The 21,389-nt window shown below is 45.6% G+C and overlaps 2 protein-coding genes across 2 annotated transcripts; both read left to right on the top strand.

Annotated features, from left to right (window-relative positions):
• Positions 1-640: 640 nt before the first annotated feature.
• Positions 641-13,356, top strand: pcyt2 (phosphate cytidylyltransferase 2, ethanolamine). The gene is made up of 13 exons (XM_084488430.1): positions 641-1,056; positions 5,801-5,889; positions 6,392-6,553; positions 7,202-7,268; positions 7,378-7,462; positions 7,708-7,749; positions 8,456-8,588; positions 9,153-9,235; positions 9,360-9,437; positions 9,548-9,613; positions 9,708-9,773; positions 10,171-10,259; positions 10,981-13,356. The coding sequence occupies exons 1-13, from the start codon at positions 869-871 to the stop codon at positions 11,093-11,095; spliced, it is 1,263 nt and encodes a 420-aa protein (XP_084344556.1). The 5' UTR covers positions 641-868; the 3' UTR covers positions 11,096-13,356.
• Positions 13,357-14,550: 1,194 nt separating this feature from the next.
• On the top strand, positions 14,551-20,886 carry gnav1 (guanine nucleotide binding protein (G protein) alpha v1). Its single transcript, XM_084488790.1, has 9 exons — positions 14,551-14,733; positions 14,813-14,904; positions 15,482-15,574; positions 16,137-16,297; positions 17,136-17,264; positions 18,812-18,941; positions 19,116-19,187; positions 19,688-19,775; positions 20,607-20,886. The coding sequence occupies exons 1-9, from the start codon at positions 14,601-14,603 to the stop codon at positions 20,825-20,827; spliced, it is 1,119 nt and encodes a 372-aa protein (XP_084344916.1). The 5' UTR covers positions 14,551-14,600; the 3' UTR covers positions 20,828-20,886.
• Positions 20,887-21,389: the final 503 nt, after the last annotated feature.

Here is a 21,389-nt window from a genome sequence, read left to right as displayed (position 1 = left end):
GTTACTGTCCGGATATTGGAAACGATGGGATGGGAATGTGATGTTTACGCATGATTTCATGGTTTACAATCAAATGAGATTTGCTATTTTCTATGAGTCTATAGCTCTCTCTGCTGGCTTGATGGTGTAAGGTCTTAACGTTTATTTATTTTTTTAAAGACTGTTGTACCAAACTCATCCACTAGATGTCACCACATCTCTAACCAAATCTCCAACCCATCGCTTAGTGCCTCGGATATATTACATTACAAATGTAATGTAAATGTGGTGTATACAAATTCCTACACTACACATATTATTAATTTTCACTCACTCAGGGTTATTAGACGCAGGCCTATACTTCGACGAGCGTCCTGCTTATATTGTCATATGTCATTTTATCATCACATCATATGCTCTGTAAAAGCACGTCAGTGAAGATTTGGACCACACAACTTCAATACAGTACAGCACCACTGTCGCTATGTATGATATACCAGACTGGGTCACCTGACAGTGGAAAATACTGCTATTATGTAACAGCATGTCCGCACAGCCCTCGCACTCATCGTACGACTCGACGCGCTGACGTCGTCTCTCGGGGGCGTGACGGTCGCCCGTGGTACCGCTGCGGTGTGTGTGTCACTATACTGTCAGCGCCCAGCTCAGAGGGTCCGGCACCTGACAATATAAATAAATATATATATATGTATGTATATATATATATATATATATATATTTATTTATTTATATATACACACATATATATCGGACACATGAACATTTCCTTTTTTTTTGTAAAGCGTTGTCCTCGTTGTACATACTCTCCCGTTGCCTTGACAGAACATCTTACCAGCTTACTTGCCTTTTTTTTGAGTGTGTCCATACAATGATCAAGAACGGACACCACCTAGTGAACTCACCAGCAGCAGCAGAAGCAGCAGCAGCCGCAGCAGCAGCAGCAGCCGCCGGGAAAGACGCAGGGAAAGACGGGGCAGGGACCGCCACTACCCCCAGCGCTACCCTTTGCAGTCCGGAGAAGAGAAGGCGTAGCATCCGGGTGTGGTGCGATGGCTGGTGAGTGCACGAAACGACGCGATACGAGGCCTGTTCCTCTTGCACGCTGTGAGGACGCCGTATCGGTATTGTGGTTTTGTTTGCATTGCATTGATGCATTGAGCTTGTCTGCTTGTCGGTCTCGTCGTGTCGCGCTGACAGCGACAGCAGGGCGACCACCAGGCCTCCTCTAGATCTTAAGGAGATAATGCTGCTTGGGTGCCTGCACAATCATAGTCGTGCACATAACGGGTCTGCAACACAGGCTGCTGTATACTACATATATGTGCTCGATGCGATGCGTTGGGATCATTGCTATATGTGCTAAAAACAACAACACACATTGTGTATCGTATGGGAGCCTATCAAGACAAGCCATAGTAGATCCGTTACTATCTGCTGGCATCCCACACAGCGGCTGTGGAATGCGGAGTCACGCGTCTGGGACTGGGAACGCTTACCTCCAGATGAACGCACGCCTGTCTGTCATCTGGGGAGGGGGGGAGGGGGGGAGGGGGTATAAGAGGCAAGTCAACAAGTGAGCACCCGATCACTTTAGTCACCGTGACGCGCTCATTTCCTGATCCGAGGATTCTCGGGCGATGTGGAGCAATATAACTGTGGCACCTATCGTCGATCAAATGATAAATAGTAAATAACTAATACATGTTTTCGTTCCTCATCTGGAAGAATTCATTTCGATAGCAGTTATACTCACATCGAAGCACATTTGTATTTGCTTTTCAAGCGAGTTAGATAGGCTACATGTCCATCTCTTGATATTCACTGGGATTGGAATAACTTCATCGACACACATACAATCGATGACTGCTCTTCAAATAATTTTCCAGTAAACAACGGGGAAAAGTCTGCCTTTTGAGTGGAGCAACCTCAGCAGCAGAAACTAAATAAATGTACGAGTATAGCAGGCAGTTGATAAACCGCTAAACGGCACAGGGAAGCATGTTAGTCATCAGGTCACATTGAAACAGTGTTATGTTATAGGGCATAGGAGTAGGGGTGGGCGGATCAGTCCTAAAATATGGATTTCAGAAAGGGGTTTCAGGTCAGGGTGGAATATTGTAAGATGTCTCCATCCCTCACTGAAGCCTCAACATGTTGACAGACATGTTATATTGACTGTGGTTTACATTTTGAGAAGAGACAAAGGTTGATAGTTTTTACGCACAGGGTCTGATTCACGAAGCTGTTGCATCTAAGTTAAAAAACAGGAGTGTTCACTTTCTGTTGTCCAAAGTTGATGTGCCGGTCCTCTATCAGGCACCATCCTATGTTGCGTGTCCTTGTGTATCAGGTAAATGAGTGTGTGGATGATGGCTGGTTTCATGCAGCCTCACCAGGCCGAGTCTGATTGGACGCTGGGTGAGGCTGCACACCTGTTGCACAATAAGTAATCAGTGTGCAACAGGTTAAAGCAGCCATCTCCACACACACTCAGGGAGATCTCCTGCATGGCACTGGAGCACCATTGACATGGTACATTTTGAAATCACCCACCCCTACTTCAGAGCCTATTGCAGGGTTGGTTGGTTGGTTGATGCAGGGCGGAAGTCAGTTTCGAGCCTAGTCATTGCATAGTAATGTATCTGCATGTTCCAAAGATATTGCTATCTGCCATTATGCCCTATTGAGTCAAACATAATTACCCACAATTCCACATTCAGGATGGAACTTCCTCCAGATGCTGCTCAGTGCAGATATATATATAGGACAGAAATAAACAGTCTAGTTTGCAAGATCATCATTTTCATTGTCATTTCGGCAGCCTTTTGGAAAAAAGCAGCGTTTCACTTTTGGAAAGAATTCCCACTCGTTAAAAGGAGTAAGGAATATGCTTTACTGCATAACAAAAATATCCCGGATGGCACAACAGTTCCTTTAGCCAAACAAAAACCAAACACATGTGTCCCATCCAGCTACATCAGATCTCTCATAAGAATCCAACGCCAACTCAAGTTTAGTCAAATCCAACTCCTCAGGACCATTGCGAAAATCAATTTATTTCATCCAGAATCGACCACTGCAATCCACATTTGTACGTCTCGGACCCATTACAGCCTCGCCTGTTCACCAGAACTTAACAGAGAGACCCACCGCTCCATCCCTGCAGCAATGCATTCGCTCCCTTTCTACAGAGCCCTGTATTAAAATTCTGCTCCTTGCCTCTGAAGCCCTGCGTGGGACTGATCCCGCGATCTCTGGGGCCTCGTCTCCCCTTACAACAACAGCACAGCCCGCAGGACCCAGAACACGGCCTGCTGGCTGTCCAAACGTCCTGCCCTGAAAATCTGCTGAGTCAGTTGGTGTGTTTTTTTTTTTTAATAGAACAAAAAACATATTTTTACTCGCTTGCCTACGGCACTTGATGCAACGTTTTGAGTATTTGTGTCGCACTTTAATCTCCCGTTTGATTGATTTTAGCTTTCTTTGTGCACACACACCTTATTGTGTCGTGTGTGTGTATACGTGTCTAATAATCGGCACAGCACTTTGGTACAAACCTGGTTTGTTTTTTGAAGGCGCTCTAGAAATAACAACGCATGCGTCTCCATGCTGAATGTGTTTCGTGCGGGGAGCGGGGATTACAGCGGCTTTCCCTGGTCAGATTCCATCCCTGCGGTGTAGGTGAAGCTGCCCCGCTGTGGTTTGATGGAATGTCCAGGAATATTTGGGATGCCGGAATATTAACCGGTGGGGTGAGCTCCCAAAGAGAGGCCGCTGTGAACGAATGTCATTTATCCGTTATTGACTGACACACACACACACACACACACACACACACACGCACACACCTGCTGTTCACTCAGGGCCACAGTCCATCACGGAACACGTTGTTTACAACAACACACCGCTCTCCCGGTGACATCATCAGAGTCATGTCAGCGCCGCGGTACACGGCGTGGCTATTTGTCCCAGGAAGTAGAGCGTGTCCTCTGCCCTAGTCCCTCGCTCCGGTGACTCGCTTCTATAAAGCGGGTTTCCAGTCATCCAGAATGAGAGAGCCATAGTGTTGTGTAACGTGTGTGTGTGTGTGTGTGTGTGTGTGTGTGTGTGTGTGTTCCCTGTCCCTCAGCCCGTGGAACAGGTGATGCGATGGCGACGGTTGAAAGTGGGACAGGGGTTTCATTGTTTGCGGGACTATCGTGTACTCACACCAAAAATTAGGTGAGGTGGTTGAGAGCCGAAATGATTTACGCTGCCCAAATTAAAGCTTTGTGTTGTGAGGCGTTAATCTCCTGGTGGAGATATCCCTGACTGAATACTGCCGTCACCAGGTCAAAGGTCAGTGTTTCAGTTAACGTCATCCAGGCAGGGAGGAGTAAAGTCCGACCCCTGTATCTGCTGATGTGGGGCTCACAGGGCAACGGTGAAGCCATTATAAATGTGTACTTGTCAATGTGTGCCATCATCACATTTTGTGTTGTGCTTGCACACTTGTACTTTATTTATTGTTCAGAACGATTAGAAGTACGCAAGTCCAGTTCTTATTTTAGATACTTGGTTACTCATTGTTTTTTGCGCGCTTCTGTGCCTTTAGGATAAATGCGTCAGCTTAATGAGCAAACGTCAATGTAAGTCAATGTAAACGTCAATGTAGTATGCTGCTCTTCTTCTATGCTTCTTATACCCTAGTCCAGTCGGGTGCACTTCTGTAATTCCCTACTGCTGGCCTCTCAGGAGATTCTTCTCAGGAGCTCAGGTGTTGCCTGGGTGTCTTCTAACAGACCATAATAATAAATATTTTAACATCAGCAATCAGCATAGTGATCCTTGCTTCGAAAAATAAATAGGACGGTTAGTCAATCACTCTGTGTGCACACAATGCTTGTGTGAGTTAATTTTTATTTTTTAAGGTTGTGTTCTGTCAGCGCACCAAAGGGGGTGTCAGTTGTTGTAATCTTGTCTGAGGTTTGTTAAAAAAAAAGAAGCTAAACTACGACCTAGTGCCATAAGATATGACAAAAAAATAAATGTTAAGTTGTCGTTGAACACTCCACTCAACCCCCGCTAACGCTAGCGGCTGAATATAAATCAAATACACGAGCCCGCGCGTGACACCCAGAGCTCAGTTGCTTCGGTCTGAGACGTTAGTTCACTCCTCCGCGCTGTAATGGAGTGAGACGAGGAGTCTACGGTTTTGGTAGGGATGCCTCAAAGCCGGGCGCTAGGACACTTTAGTCTTCTATTTACAAAACACACACAGTGGTCGGCTACAGGGGGAATCGGGTTTCAACTGAGGTCCTCTCTTGTCACAACTGCCCTTCAGTGGATGCTTTTTGTGGTGTTGGTTCTAGTATCTGATTCCACGTTCCAGCCCTGCTTGTTGTGGATGCTGGTGTCAAACGGTATTGAGGCAGTGGCCAGTGGCCATATTGCCTTTAGCATGTACTGCACTCGATTACTTTGTTGTTTTTGTTCCTATTGATGATTATCCGATTATCTGTGGAAGATATGCCACACTATCTCGTGGACGTAACATGACATATAGTTTAGATCATTTTTTTTTATCAATGGCTCCATCCAATGTTAAGGTTAATGTAGGGCAGCCAGCTGTCTCTGGGGCCTAATCGATAACACAGTTCTGGGACTGATAAAGACATGTACAATAACCAGCATTAACCTTGAAAATGTATTCGTTATAGATTTTCATATATTCTTTTTTTTCTCCAGCATTAACCTTGAAAATGTATTCTTCATGGATTTTCATATATTCTTTTGTCCTCCTTTTTGTCTTCTCCTCAAGCTATGACATGGTGCATTACGGCCACTCCAACCAACTCCGCCAGGCCAAGGCCATGGGAGATTACCTCATCGTTGGAGTCCACACAGACGGTAAGGACCCCCATCCCCCTTCCCCCTCACCCCAGCTCAGAGCAGAGAACCATCCCATCGCCACATGTCCCGACACATGTGAACACAGTCCCCTCTAAACCATTTCACACCTCCCACACGGTATCCAAGCTTCGTTGTCGGGTGTTTCGTGTAGCATCATACAATGTGCTTGACGGTACACGGCAAATGGACTGCATTTATATAACGCTTTTACCCAAAGCGCTTTACACTACGGCCTGACATTCACCCATTCATGCACACGTGCACACACCGACGGCGGAGTCAGCCGCGCAAAGGCGACCGCCGGCTTCGTCGGGAGCAGTCGGCGTCTCGCTCAGGGGGACACCTCGACACTCTAGGCTAGGAGGAGCCGGGGGGGATCGAACCAGCGACCTTGCGGTTACCGGCCAAACCCCCTGCTCTAACCGAACTGAGCTAACGCCGCCCGGGAACGCGTCTCATCGCCGGCGTTCTCCCTCCGTCTTGTTTGTGCCGTCGCCAGGGGAGATAGCGAAGCACAAGGGCCCGCCCGTGTTCACGCAGGACGAGCGCTACAAGATGGTGCGGGCCATCAAGTGGGTGGACGAGGTGGTGGAGGGGGCGCCCTACGTCACCACGCTGGACACCCTGGACCAGTACGCCTGCGACTTCTGTGTGCACGGAGGTACGGCGCGGTGCACGCGCGCATGCGCACACGCACACGCACGAGCACGCACACACAGGGGTGCCGCGCAGTACACACACACACACACACACAGACACACACACACACACACACACACACACACACACGCAGTACACACACACACACACACACACACACACACACACACACACGCAGTACACACACACACACACGCAGTACACACACACACACACACACACACACACACACGCAGTACACACACACACACGCAGTACACACACACACACACACACACACTTAGACACTGACACACTCGCGCACACATGCACACACACACACACACATGCACATACATACACACACACACACACACAGACACACAAGCACACACTAACACACACGTGCACACACACACGCTCACACACACACACACACACACTTTGACACATATACACAGACATACTAACAGCCATTACATTAACTTCACATTTCTAAGCATCACACTATTTGTGATGACTGTCTGGTGGCCACTAAGCTGCCAGATATTTGAGAATGGCGTGAATGATCCAGCCTCTCTATCTGTCCCTACGGTTGAAACAGTCCCACTAACCTGTACCTCTGTTGCTGTGTTGTTGTTGTTGTTGTTGTTGTTGTGGTTGTTTGCAGATGATATAACGCTGACAGTGGACGGGAAGGACACATATGAGGAGGTGAAGAAGTCGGGGAGATACAGGTGAGCGCCTCCGATATCACATTCTGCCTGATGGGAGGGAGTTGGGAGGCAAGAGTGTGTTTGAGGCCGGTGATATCACTGTGTTGTGATGTCACTGTGTTGTTGACAGGGAGTGTAAGAGGACTCAGGGAGTCTCGACCACAGATCTGGTCGGCAGGATGCTGCTCATGACCAAAGCCCATCACAGGAACATAGTGAGTCTCTCTTTATCTCTCTGTCTCCACAGGAACATAGTGAGTCTCTCTTTATCTCTCTGTCTCTGTGTGTGTGTGTGTGTGTGTGTGTGTGTGTGTGTGTGTGTGTGTGTGTGTGTGTGTGTCTGCGGGCCTCCCACTGTCCTCCTGATGCAGGATGAGACAGAGGCCCCATCTCACACTCTGCTGTCTCACACTCTGCTGTCTCACTCTCTGCTGTCTCACACTCTCCCTCTCTTCCACAGGACAGCTCCAACTACCAGCAGCACACAGACAACTTCGGAAAGGTTTGTGTCATTTTTCCTTATTATTATTATATAATAATAATATTCCAAAAGGAACTAAGTATTATTATTGTTGTTGTTATTGTTGCTATTAGTGTTTTTGTAACTATAACAATTGAAATGTATTGACATGACCCTTATATTTTACTTTCAAAAACAAACTCCATACCAACTCTAGAGGGAGTACTGGGTCTTGATCATCAGTTTGGTTACTACGTTGCCAAAGCTGTTAACAGGACTCGATGGCAAGTATTAGGAAACAAAGGCTGATACTGTGGGCCTACTTTGTAGCAAAGCCGAAGATCTGGTTAGTCAGACAACTGTACAAACAACTCTTTTATTTATTCACAGCGTATACAGCGACAAGCACCTTGCATTTGTATCACACTGTCCGTTTTTTATAATTGATAATATTGAGCATTACTTTTCCCTGTTATCAGTGTTGTTTATTACACCACTGAAACACACTGGGACCTTGAATTACACCTGATGTAAACACAGATCAAACAAATCTCCCTGTGTGGACATTTTGTGACCACCGCGCAGTAGTACTGCACTCTGGCCACCGGGTGGTGCTCCTGTGCCGTTCTCCCACCCCGCAGTTCGTGAGATAAACCAGATGGGTGATGAGAAGCCGAGTTGTCCCTCAGTGCTCATGCGTCTCCCCTCTCTCTGTCTCTACGGCGGGTGTGTGTGTGTGTGTGTTCAGAAGGGCCACAGTCCGTGGACGGGCGTGTCCCAGTTCCTGCAGACGTCCCAGAAGATCATCCAGTTCGCCTCCGGCCAGGAGCCTCAGAGCGGGGACACCGTCATCTACGTGGCGGGGGCCTTTGACCTTTTCCGTATCCTGGCAACCAGTTGAGGATAGGCTCCACCTGTTTGATAATTGGCATCTGAAGGATTAGTTACTATGGCGATGAACCAAACTAAATGAAATGAAAACAAGAGTTTTATTTCAGTTATTGATCTCTGACTACATTGATTTTTAGTCTCTCTTCTCTCTCTGTCTGTCTCCCTCTCCCTCTCTTTCTCTCTCTCTGTGTTCCTCTCTCTCCGTCTCTCTTCCTCTCTCTCTGTCTCCATCTCTCTCTCTTTCTCTCTCTCTCTCTCTTTCTCTCTCTCTCGCTCTCTTTCTCTTTCTCTCTGTCTCCCTCTCTTTCTCTTTCTCTCACTGGCTCTCTGCCTCGTGACTTCATTGATTTTTGAGTCTATAATGAATTTGGGCTGTTGTTCTTCCCTTATATAAGGTCAAATGTGTGTTTGCCCTCCAAGCTAAACAGTTAAGTAGGAACTCATGGTTGGGTTTAGTGTGTGTGTGTGTGTGTGTGGTGAGGGTGACGACATCGTCATCGACCAGAACAGATCTGGGGTGCGAGCAGTGACCCTTGACCCCTGGCTGCTCCCAGACATCGGGCACGTGGACTTCCTGGAGGCCGTGCACGGGCTGGCGGAGCGGCCGTACGTCATCGTGGGGCTGCACTTTGACCAGGTGAGCTCCCGCGTTTCCTTTCAGAGCTTTTACTGAACCAGTCCCACAACAAGTCTAATGACGTTAGTTACGGTGAGGTTAGGCGAGATGCACTTCAAAAAAAACACGACGTGTTTTCTTTCAGGAGGTAAACCGCTACAAAGGGAAGAACTACCCCATCATGAATATCCACGAGAGAACGCTAAGCGTGCTGGCCTGTCGGGTGAGTTCTGCATTCTTCTCCCGTCTACGAGAAGTGTGTGGATGGTGTGGAAAAATGGTTCAAGTCCCTAAACCGTCGGCCTGTGTTTGTTTCCGCCGCCCCTCACGCAGTATGTCTCAGAAGTGGTGATCGGAGCCCCGTTTGAGGTCACCAAAGATCTGCTCGATCATTTCAAGGTAGATCAAATCACAAATGCATGCAAACTAAACTCAACCGAGAGGAAACACATGCAGAACACACACGACAACGCTGGCTCCTTTGTCTTCCCAGGTGGACCTCGTCTGTCACGGCAAAACAAACATCTACCCCTGCACCGACGGGATGGATCCCTACGCGGTAAGACCCCGGCTTAAAGGCTCAGTTATGGTTCCACGTCGACGCAGTGACCACGCAGACGCTTCGACCCAGTTCTGCGTCTGGCTTTAGTGAGCGGACCGATCACAGCCCTTGCTGCTGCGTCGCCTCGACGCAAGGTTACAATTTTTGGGAGGCGCACGTCAGACCCTTGAGGTGGACGCAAGGAGGGTCCGCAAGGACGTAAGAGGTCCATGAACCCCCTTGCGTTGCGTCGACATGGAACCATAACTAAGCCTTTACTCAGGCCCCCCAGCGATATAGAACGATATTCCTTTATTCCTTCACGTGTTCTTGGTTCATTTTGAGCAGAGGTGACCGTAAGGACGACCGAGCAGAAGGCTAACCCCTCCGTGTTGTTGTCTTCTGCGGTGTGCAGGAGCCCAGGAGGAAAGGCATCTGGCGGACGGTCGACAGCGGGAACAGCCTCACCACGGACGCAATAGTGCAGAGGATAATCAAAAACAGGTGGGACTGGACAGGACCGGACAGGACAGGACAGTGGTAGGACAGCACGGAGCAGGGAGCGCGTTGATGCTAGGTCAAGTGCAGCCAGCGTCAGCACAATGTTTAACTTCAGACACTTATTGATTGAAAGTGGCTATTGAAGTAGCAAGTAGTTTCTCGTCAGGAAATCCGAACCATAGGAGAGATCTACTGCATGCAGTGTGTTTACACATGCAAGGAATTAGTCTTTCCAGAAATTAGGCCTGGGCGATCATATTGATCGATATCGATTACTATTGATAATTCTAATGACCTAAAAAGACTAGGAATTACCATGCTGGATTTAAACACTTCTGTTTAACACTTAATATGACCTTCCACTGTTCTTCATTGATAAATACTCCAATGTCGATACAACAATGAAAAACACTCAAATATTGTAAATAAGTATGGAACCGTGTTTGTGTAACAAACCCAGCTGCTAAATTCGGTGGTCCAGTCTCTTATCGATATATATTGAACATGTTTTATATTGATATTGATCAAAAGTCTATCACGATACAATAACTTATTGATTTATTGCCCAGGCCTACCAGAAATACAAGATCCAAAAATACGAATCACAATTGTATAGTAATTGAAGATCAAACGCACAAAATAAACAATGAAAGATAAAGTTGACAAGACCCCTGCTTAGATGTGTGGTCTTACTCACCTCTGTCCCCCCCCCCCCCCCCCCCAGGTTGCAATTTGAAGCTAGGAACCAGAAGAAGGAGGCCAAAGAGATCGCCATGATCCAGGCACTGAAGAGACACGAGGAGGAGAAGACTAATGAGAGACCTCAGGCAGTGTTGTAGGACCCGTTAGAACACACACGCACGCACGCACGCACACACACACACACACACACACACACACACACACACACACACACACACACACACACACACACACACACACACACACACACACACACACATACATACATTATACATACAAATACATTATACATTATATGTATATATATATATTTATATATATATATGTATATATACACACACATATTTATATATATAGGTATAAATATATATTGTATGTGTAGAGAGAACCTGACAAATCCATAGCATCTTAACTTTACATCTTAAGGTATGTCCTAATCAACCAACCCCAAGAAAAAAACAAAAACAAAAGTAAACAAACATTCATCCTCCCCCCCCCCTTCAACAAACGCATTCCTGTTAGGGTGGGGTACTGCTGTATGTCTTAATACATGCTACTACATATGCAATTACATGTCATTCATGTCTGTCATTTACCATATCAACCCATTCATGTATACGTAACGATGTACCTTTGATTTAACATCCAATTCAGGCCTAATAGTAGAATTAATCTGTCTAAAAGAGTCTATATTTTAGATATAGTTTTTAGTTGTGTTTTTTCATCAAGTTTTGCCTTCCAAACATTATGATTCAGTCAACGGGCATTTTGTATGTGGAGAAAGGGGTCAACGGTCTGAATCGTTTATTTTGGACCGATGAAAATACAACTCTGTGTGTTTTAAGGGTCAGTTGACTGGCCTGTAGATGAGCACTGTCAAACTACTCTGACGTAAAGGCTCCACCTGTGCGTTCGCACCAAAACCAAAGCGAATTTTTGGCATGGCGCAATCACACACAAAGTCAATGCAAAGAAGCAAATAGATGCAAATTTTCCGCCCTATGGCTCAAATAGTGCATTGCGAAGGACGCAAATTCGCCTCATTCACGAGTTCATCCAGTTTAAATATTTGGCCTTTGTTGTGAATTTCGCTTGATGCTGAATAACTCATGCGAGAAAAGAATGCGGTTTGACGCGAGTAAGATTTTCAATTATTCACTTTGCATCTTAAAGGGTTTATAAAACCACAACATTGAGAGGGTTCCAAAAGTATCCTGTCCTGCTGAGGAGCAAAAAATATTATTTTAAATTTAATCCTACAATTATATCAAATCCTTGTTTGCTGTTGGTCTTCGTTATGTGCAGAATAGTTTTGAGTGACAGCCTCGTCGGACAAGAGTAGAACCTATTTGATGGGCCACTTCATGGGACCTCATGTACATAAATAGCTCCAGAATGCACTGACTGTAAACTGCTCAGACTGGACTTTTCTATTTTCTACATAGAGCAGTTTTGTTTTTAACTACGCAAACGCACACCGAGACGTGCACGACCGGCCTTTTGAGTGCAATTCATTCTTTTTTATTTTTATTTGAAAAGAAAAACACTCCTTGTACTGTGATCACACTAGTATATAACACTTACGTTTTAACAGAATGCTTTTAACATAATATCTTAGTATAGTATGTTACAAATAATTGTGTTGACTTAACAGATCATCTAGACTTGTCATTTTCAAGTTCGGAAGAAGTTAATCTTATCAGTCAAAAAGGATGAAATATTATATTTTTTAAAAGGTGTATATTTTGCTGACCACCTTTTCTTTAACTTTGGTTGAATTGTTTTGATTGTTTTAAAGTGTAACTATGTACTGTATTTCAAGTTGGAATGTACTCATTGTAGGCTATACTATGTATGTTATGGAGAAATGCTCAATGACAAATACTGTACACAATGTTGAAGACGACCTACATTATATTACGACAACAATAATAACACACACTTAATCTAAACTAAATCAAACAGTTTGTCCTCATGTCTATGAACGTTGAAAATGTGTTTGCTCTACGTATATATTCAAGTTATAATGAAGGTGCGCATTGTGGAAGACAATGTCAGGTCGCTTTTCAATTAATGATTTCATAAAGATTTCGAAGAAATAATTCTCCTTTGTGCCAACATGAAGCATATGAATGATTGGGTTAATGAATTTTTAATAGGGAAGGCGCAAACAAGATTGAAAACAGGCTTCGTAGAACACAAAATGGTCCGAGATAGGATAATTTGACACATTACGCAAATATGCTGTCATTCTTGTTCCTCTGCTGCCTCACCACTAGGGGGCGGCAGAGGTCGAATCCACCATGGATGGGGTGCACAGGCTTCCATATACCGACTGGTCCGCCCTCATGGGTTAGTTCTCATAGTAGGCTACACCCATGGCAGGGGCCGGAGCATAAGGCAGAATATGGCAGAATATCAAGTGCTGGTATGACTTAAAAAGGTTCAAATGAAGTGTATAAAAAGTATAATGATAAAAGAATAAAGTGACAGTGATATTGCAATCGGAGGTAGCAGCATGGTCCAGTCAGGATCCCATGGAGGGTGCGGCTGTTACAGTCCATAGATGGGGGGTTTAATTTTACATAATTTGCTGGCCAAAGAGCAACATGCACGCTACTGTGCACCACGGCGGACAGGGTGGTCGGCACCCATGCCAATTTCATCGTGACCGCGTGTACTTGGGTTTAATGAAGTAAGTGAAATAAACACAAAAGGGTCAAATGGAGACTAGTGCAACTGAGTTGCCTCGTTACTATATACTCGTTACTAACCTCGTTACTTAGACAATAACCGCAAGCGTGGGAATATTTTTTTTTTAACATAGCACCAGTTGCCCCCCAAACATTTAAATTTAATATGTAGCCTAATTTAAAATAAACCGCAGACGTTGGTTTGTGTAGGCTTCGCCTACTTGCCGTAATAGTGCAAGAAAGAGCTACCGTTTTTAACACGCAGCATGCAAACATCACACGTTAAATACGCGTTGATCCGGACCGTAGTTTGGACCAATGTGATTGGCCAACACCAGAACAGCAGCATCTGTCTATCGATGATAGACTTGCTCATATTTTTGCATCAACAAACGTCAGTGCAGTTATTCAATTATCTGATACAGGCTTAAAGCCTAATATCGCGTCTTTTTTGCATTCCATGAAGCAGCGGGGATATGGTTGAATTACAGTGAAACCTAATGCGTTGCGCCGCTAATTGCTTTCGTGAATCTTCAATTAGGCCTGTTTGTACGCGCGTGCTCTCAATCAGCCATTTCCGTCTCGTCGATTCCGCTCCTTGGCGTCTCTTCCTTTCCATCGTGGTCAAGACATTTCTTCGCGGATTACTCGGGAGTTTTGAGGGCACTACGAACCGTGCTAAAAAAAAAGTGATATGTTTTGCTGCCTCCAAATGCTACCCGGTCCGCTGCAGGTAGCAGTCCTGGGTTCATGTTATGCGTTGCAAGTTATATCCCCCCCCCCCCACCCCCTTGTAACGTGCAACGCATGATGCATGCTCCTTAAGTTAGGCCTCAAAGTGTTTCGATTGCTTACTTTATTAAAATTGCTACTTTGTTATGAATTGACGATCAGTTTACCGTCAGAACCACTCTAGTCAAAGTAATAGCCCCGCGTTCTGCAGATATGCATGGGACTGTGTCTTCATCAGGCCGTCTCTGAGGAAGACAAGAAGGCTCGAGGCCACAGCTCTAAAATAGAGCAAGATCTTTGTGATGAACAGGCCAAGCGGGAGACGAACGTGGTCAAAATTCTCCTGCTGGGTGAGTGTTGGCAGGCAGAAAAGGTTGTTATTAATATTTCTCCCGCGTGCATTGAGTGAGTCAAATGATCCCCTTGCAGGGCCTGCTGAAAGCGGAAAGAGTACGCTCGTCAAACAGATGAAACTCATCCACAGCTGTGGCTTCACCAAACAGGAGCTGATTAGTTTCAAGGTACCCCTTTTCAGTATCCCTTCCTAAAGTGAGTCATTGGTGGTGAATTGTGTCGCTAGTTTACACTTTATCTGACTGGTGTGATGCTTTGTTTTATATGCGTTTTACTTGGATGTCTGAAATCAAACCATGATAATTAAGCACTCATGAGCTATTTTAAAATGCAGGTGACGTTTATACAGTTCATCATAATGCGTTTAATGAAACCTTACATTCATTTTAGTCTAGGGCGGTGATGGTTATTGACAAATGTGTTGTAATGATGCCCTCTTGACAGCAACTGTTCTTTTTCACAATAATAGTATTATTGTGATAAAAGAGAAAAGTTGCTGTTATTTATACCCAATATAGCCTCATTTAGTTTTGTGTTAGTCCTATCACCGATTGGTAAATGTCCCGGGCTCCATAAAGAGTTACTGCCATAACTGGTTGTCTGGTTGGAAGCTTCTGTGGACGTTGTTTCATTATTGGAGTGTGCCGTAAGAAAACGGATTCCCTCAGGACTTCGAAACGTAGGAACCGGCGCCGTCAGTGCGTTGGTGATGGATAACGGGCCGGTGTTTCTCGCTCTCTCCAGCCAGCCATTCTGGACAACCTTCTGACCTCCATGAAGTTTGTTCTTCAAGGTATGGGCATGCTGAGGATCAACCTCTTCAACAAGAACAACAAGGTGAGCGACCACAGAGCGACGGCCCCTTCGGTTCATTCAGCTCTCCCTTAGCCCCGCGACACCCTTCCACCCCATGGGAGTAATCTCCATGCGTGGGCTGTGTGAAGCCTCTTGCAGGCAGAAGAAGGTGAAATGCCAATTGTGGCTTTTGACAGGAGAATACTAATTTATTTGTTCAAAATGCCATTGCCACATGTTCACTGCTATCTCCTGTATCTGTCAATGATGGCACCCATTGCACTCCTGATCATCCCTGCAAGGACAGATCCCCCACTCTGCGTTCCTTGTCAGGATTTTCTTTCTTGCTAATGAAGGGAGTTATTTCTGGGCGGCTAGGGTCAGAGGGGGTGTCATAAATGTATGGCCTGTTAAGCCCTTTTAGACCGTGCCTGTGATTAAGGGCTATACAAATAAAATGTAATATCTCAAACATAAAATCCACAGTTGAACAGAAATGTAACGGACAATCCGACACGCACAGCATTCTAACGAACCGACCTGACAGTGAAACTGCGCAGTGGAAGCCTCGTTAAGGAGACGCTGCGGTTGCTTGTGTCGTCAGATGCACGCGCGCGCCCTGCTGTCCTGCGCTCAGTGTGTGGGGGAGGACCAGGCGCTGATCCCCTTCCTGGGCCACGCCCTGTGCTCCCTGTGGGCGGACCAGGGGGTGCGTGCCGCCGCGGCCCGGGGCCACGAGTTCCACCTCAACGACTCGGCCGTCTAGTGAGTATGGAGGCCCCCCCCTCGACCCCTGGAGTACAGCACCGCACCCGCCTCAGGGTACGGATGCAGGACTGGACTTGTTAAGTGCGCTGCGAGCTTGTCGCTCCAGGGCCTGTCCACAAGAAAAATAGGTTGCGATTCAAAGTTTGGCAGACGACATCGAGGGAAGAAATGCACGTGATTGTGGACAGCGCTAGAGGCGTTTTTGCGTTTGAACCTCCGTACATGTATCTGTGTGCCTGTCCTGCTGGACTAGGTAAGAGCAGGGTGAGTCAAGTTGTAAATATGTGTGTAGAATATACGTGTAGAATCACATTTTAAACAATCAATTGATTGCCTTCTAATTTAACTTGCATGATGTATTGTGTCCTGCTCTCCCATTATTCAGACACTAATATCTCTCCTTTGTTTCTGGTAAGTAGCCTGACTTGGTCGTTCGTTACACAGTAACACAGTGCCTGGAGCACAGTGCTGGGCTCCTGCCCGTGCACTCACGATGTCTCTGAAGGTCTGTTGTTAGACACGTCGTCGTCATCATCATGGGATGGGCTGCCATTTCAGAACACTTTCTATAAGAGGGGTCCTTTTTTTATAAGTGACGCAATTTTGGGCATTTTGGCAATTTGGAGGTTTAATCTGGACCTGCAGGTGGTTGAGTTATTGGCTGAATTGGATGTTTTTAGCCAAAGTGTATGTAATAAACGCATGAAGAAATTGTAATTTTTGTATTCCGTGTTCAATTATATTATTCTGGCCTTGGAGGTATTTTTTTGCAGAATTGGTAAGTGTTTGTGTGGGTGTGTGAGTGATGGTCATCTGTGTTCTTGCTGTATTCCAGTTTCTTTGAGGACATGAGTCGGATCGTCGCTCCCAACTACATTCCGACTGAGCGGGACGTCTTGAGGGTGAGGGTACGGTCGTGTGGAATCATCGAGACGCAATTTACAGCCAACAATATTATCTTTCGGTAAGATAGTCTTATTGTGGTCTAGTGTTACACATTGTCAGTGGGAATTCTGACCCAATTCAAGTCATTCTCAATAACTAACACATTTAATCCATATTTGGATTCAAATTTTATTTACGATGCTCAATCAAGCCAAGAAAATTAAATGTCAATGTATTTACATTTAAAATGAGTGAATAAATGAATTAAATCAAATGCAAAATAGTTCTTCCAACAATTCCACCAACCAATTCATGAAGTGCAATGGAGAGATTGAAAAATAGTTGCTCAGGAACAGATTTTGGTTTATTCATTTGCTCCTGTTTACTTTATAAGCTAAATTTCCTGGTGGAGTTTTGAATGGCACAAGCTCTGCAATGTTCCCTCTCCCATGGGTCCTGGTGGCGTGGGCTGCTCAGTCCCAATCTCCATGGGACTTTATGCTCAGTCTGAACCCTGAGGGAAACAAACCTATGAAATATTGATGGGTTCCTCCGGCAGGGAACGTATACGCAGAGAGCAACAGACGCACCGTCTGACCCCTGAACCCTTGCATGGAGAAACATTCGAAGCTTGAAATTCTGAGGAGAGCGTACTTGCGTTTCATTCTGTTGAGCTTCACACGTGTTGCCGTAACATGACAGCATACGGGACAGCATGGGCAAACATACGTGGTCCTGCATGTGGAATATTTTCTGTAGGTTTTTGCTTCTCAGATTGATGCAGAAATGTGGGCGGATTGTGAATCGGAAGAATAAAGAGATGATAATATGTTTAGCATTTTTTTTTATCTTAAACAAAATCGTTGCAAGCAGATTTAAATGATACCGCCACTATCCTTTTTATATATTGTGATTATTATTTATTTTTTTGTGAGCATTTTTTAGGTTGTTGAGTGAAGTATATTGCCAATGCACTACTCACACTACAGTCATCAAATGCCACGGTTAAGGATGATTCCCTAGTTTGCCCAAATTGGCGTAAACGTTTGACACGGCCGTCGCAATCTAGCACCTGGAGGCTGTCTGTTCCAAGTGGCTCCCATTTCCTGTGTCACCCAGACCTACTGCTACACTCAGCGTGTTGGAGCACCCGGTTTTATTTATTTATACATGACCGAATGCATGTCCAAGATTTTTCTTTGTGTCAAAATTGTACACATTTTTCAATGTATTCATTTTGCAATTTTAAACAATGACCCATTTCATTGCATTTAAGTCGGTCTAACGTTGGCTCCTAACTGCGGCTCCAAAGAATTGTACTGGGAAAAACTAAACGAATATACCCCTCCATAGCCATGCAATAGACACATTATTTTCTTGGCCACCTTAATTGTATGTTAACCTATTTTATATTCATACCATGTGGTCTTTGAGTAATTGCAGCGCTGGAGGGGAAGGGGTGAAAAGCTTTGGTGTGATAAGAGAACTGCAGAGAGGAGGTCGAAATTCAGAAGGCATTTCATCCCTAGCTCTGTACCCTTTTTTCTGCTCCTTCACATGGACGTATCCACCCGCTCGGTGAACTCCACCTGACTGACTGACGCCTCTGCTCCCGGCCCCCCCCAGGATGTACGATGTCGGGGCCCAGCGGAGCCGCAGGACCAAGTGGCTCAGCTGCTTTGACTCGGTCCAGGTCATACTGTTTGTGGTTACACTGAGCGGGTACGACATGACCCTGATGGAAGACCCCTCGATGGTAGGTGTGTGTGTGTGTGTGTGTGTGTGTGTGTGTGTGTGTGTGTGTGTGTGTGTGTGTGTGTGTGTGTGTGTGTGTGTGTGTGTGTGTGTGTGTGTGTGTGTGTGTGTGATGCTTTTAACTTTCTTGTACCTTGTTGTTCCTCTCATTTTCACCATGTCCGTCTCCATTAAGAGTCGACTCACGGAGAGCCTTGAACTTTTCACCTCCGTCTGCGACAATGGCATGTTCCGAAACACAACAATGGTAAGTCTCTGCCCACTCACCTTCAGACACCCATTGGGCCGTGTCCTGTGGTATTTTGGAGGCACCGGTGGTCAACCTCACCAGCAGGAACAAGCCCAGTGTGGTGCTGTTCCCCAGATCAGGGGTTCAGGTTGTTCGTCTTCAAAACGGTGAGGGTGTGGTGACTGAGCTGACTGTGTGTAATGGGAGTCTCGGGCCTCGGGAACGACGTTAAGAATTGGTGTCAACTCTGGATGCAACGGGTGAAGTGCAGGGTGCAGACGAATCTGGGGTCGTTTGTGAAGGGGACCCAGCCGGTCAGATGAGAGGTTTATGGTGCCGGCTCTTGTCCATGTGGGGTATCTGACACAGGGCTCGCTGTGTCAGACACCAATCATTCACGCCCTTTTAAAATCCCTGCCTCCGCTCACTCACTATGAAGAGGCTCTGGGTGCCCTTTTGGTGAGCATCCACACAGAGGGTCAATCTGGTCACTTGCGTTTTTATTTATTATTATACAGATTCTGTTCATGAACAAAACGGATCTGTTTCGGGAGAAGATCTTATACTCTGGAAGACACTTGAGATTTCACCTCCCCAGTTATCAAGGTATGTCATCAATGTATTGTATATAAAGTAAGCTTATATCTACATTGCTGCGTTATTTTCTTAAGGCAAGGAATTTGAATCTACACTACTCTAAATCTATTTTGACTCATGAACAAAAGGTTTTTTAGGTTTAGAGCAAACAGCATTGCATTGTAGGCCAAACACAGGTGTATTCCGGCATTTGGTCTGTTTGTGTTTAATTGAAGGACCAGAGCCGTCATTGACTTTATGAAGTAAACATTAGTTATTCCTTCTCAGGATGGTCATGTAGCAGCCACCTGGGTTCAAAATGGTAGCCGGGAGGGGGAAACCACGATGGGAACTGAATGCGCAGACTTTCTGCAATACTGTGAAAGAATACTGTATACTATGTCATACTATGATAAAGAATTCTGAGGATTTGACAGTGAAATGCTCCTTACATTTGAACACTTTCATGTAATATTAATGATATGCAATGAGATACAATAGAGATGTTCTGAATGTTCTCTTCCGCAAGCAAAACATGTGAAAGGCATCTTATTGACATCCCTGAATCCCACGAGGGATTCTGCTTGTATCCATAAGTCCGGAGACGAACAATAACCATTTTTTCCTGTTTTTATTATTCCATACGCTGTCTTCCTCCTGAGAATCTCTCACTGGGTGTGTCTCGCTCTTCCTCATGTGACGTTGTGGTTGTGCATGGTTTCAGCCTTCCACACAGCGTTACCCAAGCAAGCTCACACTTTCAAACATGATTTATTCATTGAGTAGCTTTAGTTTTGAGGTCAGAAGAAGACACACTTTTCCATGAACTAAATACCTGACGTTCCTTCCATCACGTATTCCTTGTGTGTTCCGTCCTTCTTGCCCCCGCAGGAGCAGACTGTGACGTGGACACCGCAGCCCACCACATCGCTGCCATGTTCGTAGCGTCTAGCGGCAGGCGGGGCACGCCAGTCTTTCACCACTTCACCACGGCCACAGACACGGCCAACATACAGGTGGTCTTCCAGGTGGCCATGGAGCAGATCATCAAGGACAACTTGGCAGCCGTCCCTCTGCTGTAGGGGCCCAGCCTCGGAACCTGGGGTTGGGAATGGGCGGTTCGCTTTTTTAATTGGTTCAGTCCAGCGCCTGTTGATCAAGATTTGATGCTTTCATTTCAATGTGGATGTTTTTTTTAGGTCGCTGTCTGTTTTGATGATTGTTCAGTCCATGGCCGATGTTTTAATGTTAACATTTTAATACATTTTTAATAAAATATGTATTTAAGTCTGGCTGTTATGATTGATAAGGATGAAAGGAAAAGCATTAGAAGGAGGAACAATGAACGAGTGTCCTCATGGTTTCATTCTGCATACCATCAAGCTCACTCGCAAAGCAGACCACCTCATCGGCATCGACAAAGCCGTTCAGAATGTGTCGGATCAGCCAGGGAGGAGACATTGCACTTTGGTTCATTTTAATACAACAGTTTGTCACAAGTGTCTCTCATTATGGGTCCGCTTCTTTGTTGAAGGCCTACCATGGCACAGATTTATCTCCACTAGTTTATTTATCTACCTGTGCCCTAATAGCCTACACTTCATGTTACGAGTGACCCGCGTTTGTCCTACGATGCTGCCTCTG

The sequence above is a fragment of the Micromesistius poutassou genome, assembly GCF_964030765.1.
Source record: "Micromesistius poutassou genome assembly, chromosome: 1".
Taxonomy (NCBI): domain Eukaryota; kingdom Metazoa; phylum Chordata; class Actinopteri; order Gadiformes; family Gadidae; genus Micromesistius; species Micromesistius poutassou.
The sequence above is the reverse complement of the archived record's forward strand: the minus strand, read 5'-3'. Positions and strand labels throughout refer to the sequence as shown.

What these genes read in the sequence shown, in the direction of transcription:
- pcyt2 (XM_084488430.1), top strand. Translation starts at nt 869, where the DNA reads ATGATCAAGAACGGACACCACCTAGTGAACTCACCAGCAGCAGCAGAA. An exon ending in AAGAAGTCGGGGAGATACAG is followed by an intron (nt 7,269 to 7,377) that starts GTGAGCGCCTCC and finishes TGTTGTTGACAG; the next exon opens with GGAGTGTAAGAGGACTCAGG. An exon ending in GGGGGCCTTTGACCTTTTCC is followed by an intron (nt 8,589 to 9,152) that starts GTATCCTGGCAA and finishes GGCTGCTCCCAG; the next exon opens with ACATCGGGCACGTGGACTTC.
- gnav1 (XM_084488790.1), top strand. Translation starts at nt 14,601, where the DNA reads ATGGGACTGTGTCTTCATCAGGCCGTCTCTGAGGAAGACAAGAAGGCT. An exon ending in GGTCAAAATTCTCCTGCTGG is followed by an intron (nt 14,734 to 14,812) that starts GTGAGTGTTGGC and finishes ATCCCCTTGCAG; the next exon opens with GGCCTGCTGAAAGCGGAAAG. An exon ending in CTCAACGACTCGGCCGTCTA is followed by an intron (nt 16,298 to 17,135) that starts GTGAGTATGGAG and finishes GCTGTATTCCAG; the next exon opens with TTTCTTTGAGGACATGAGTC.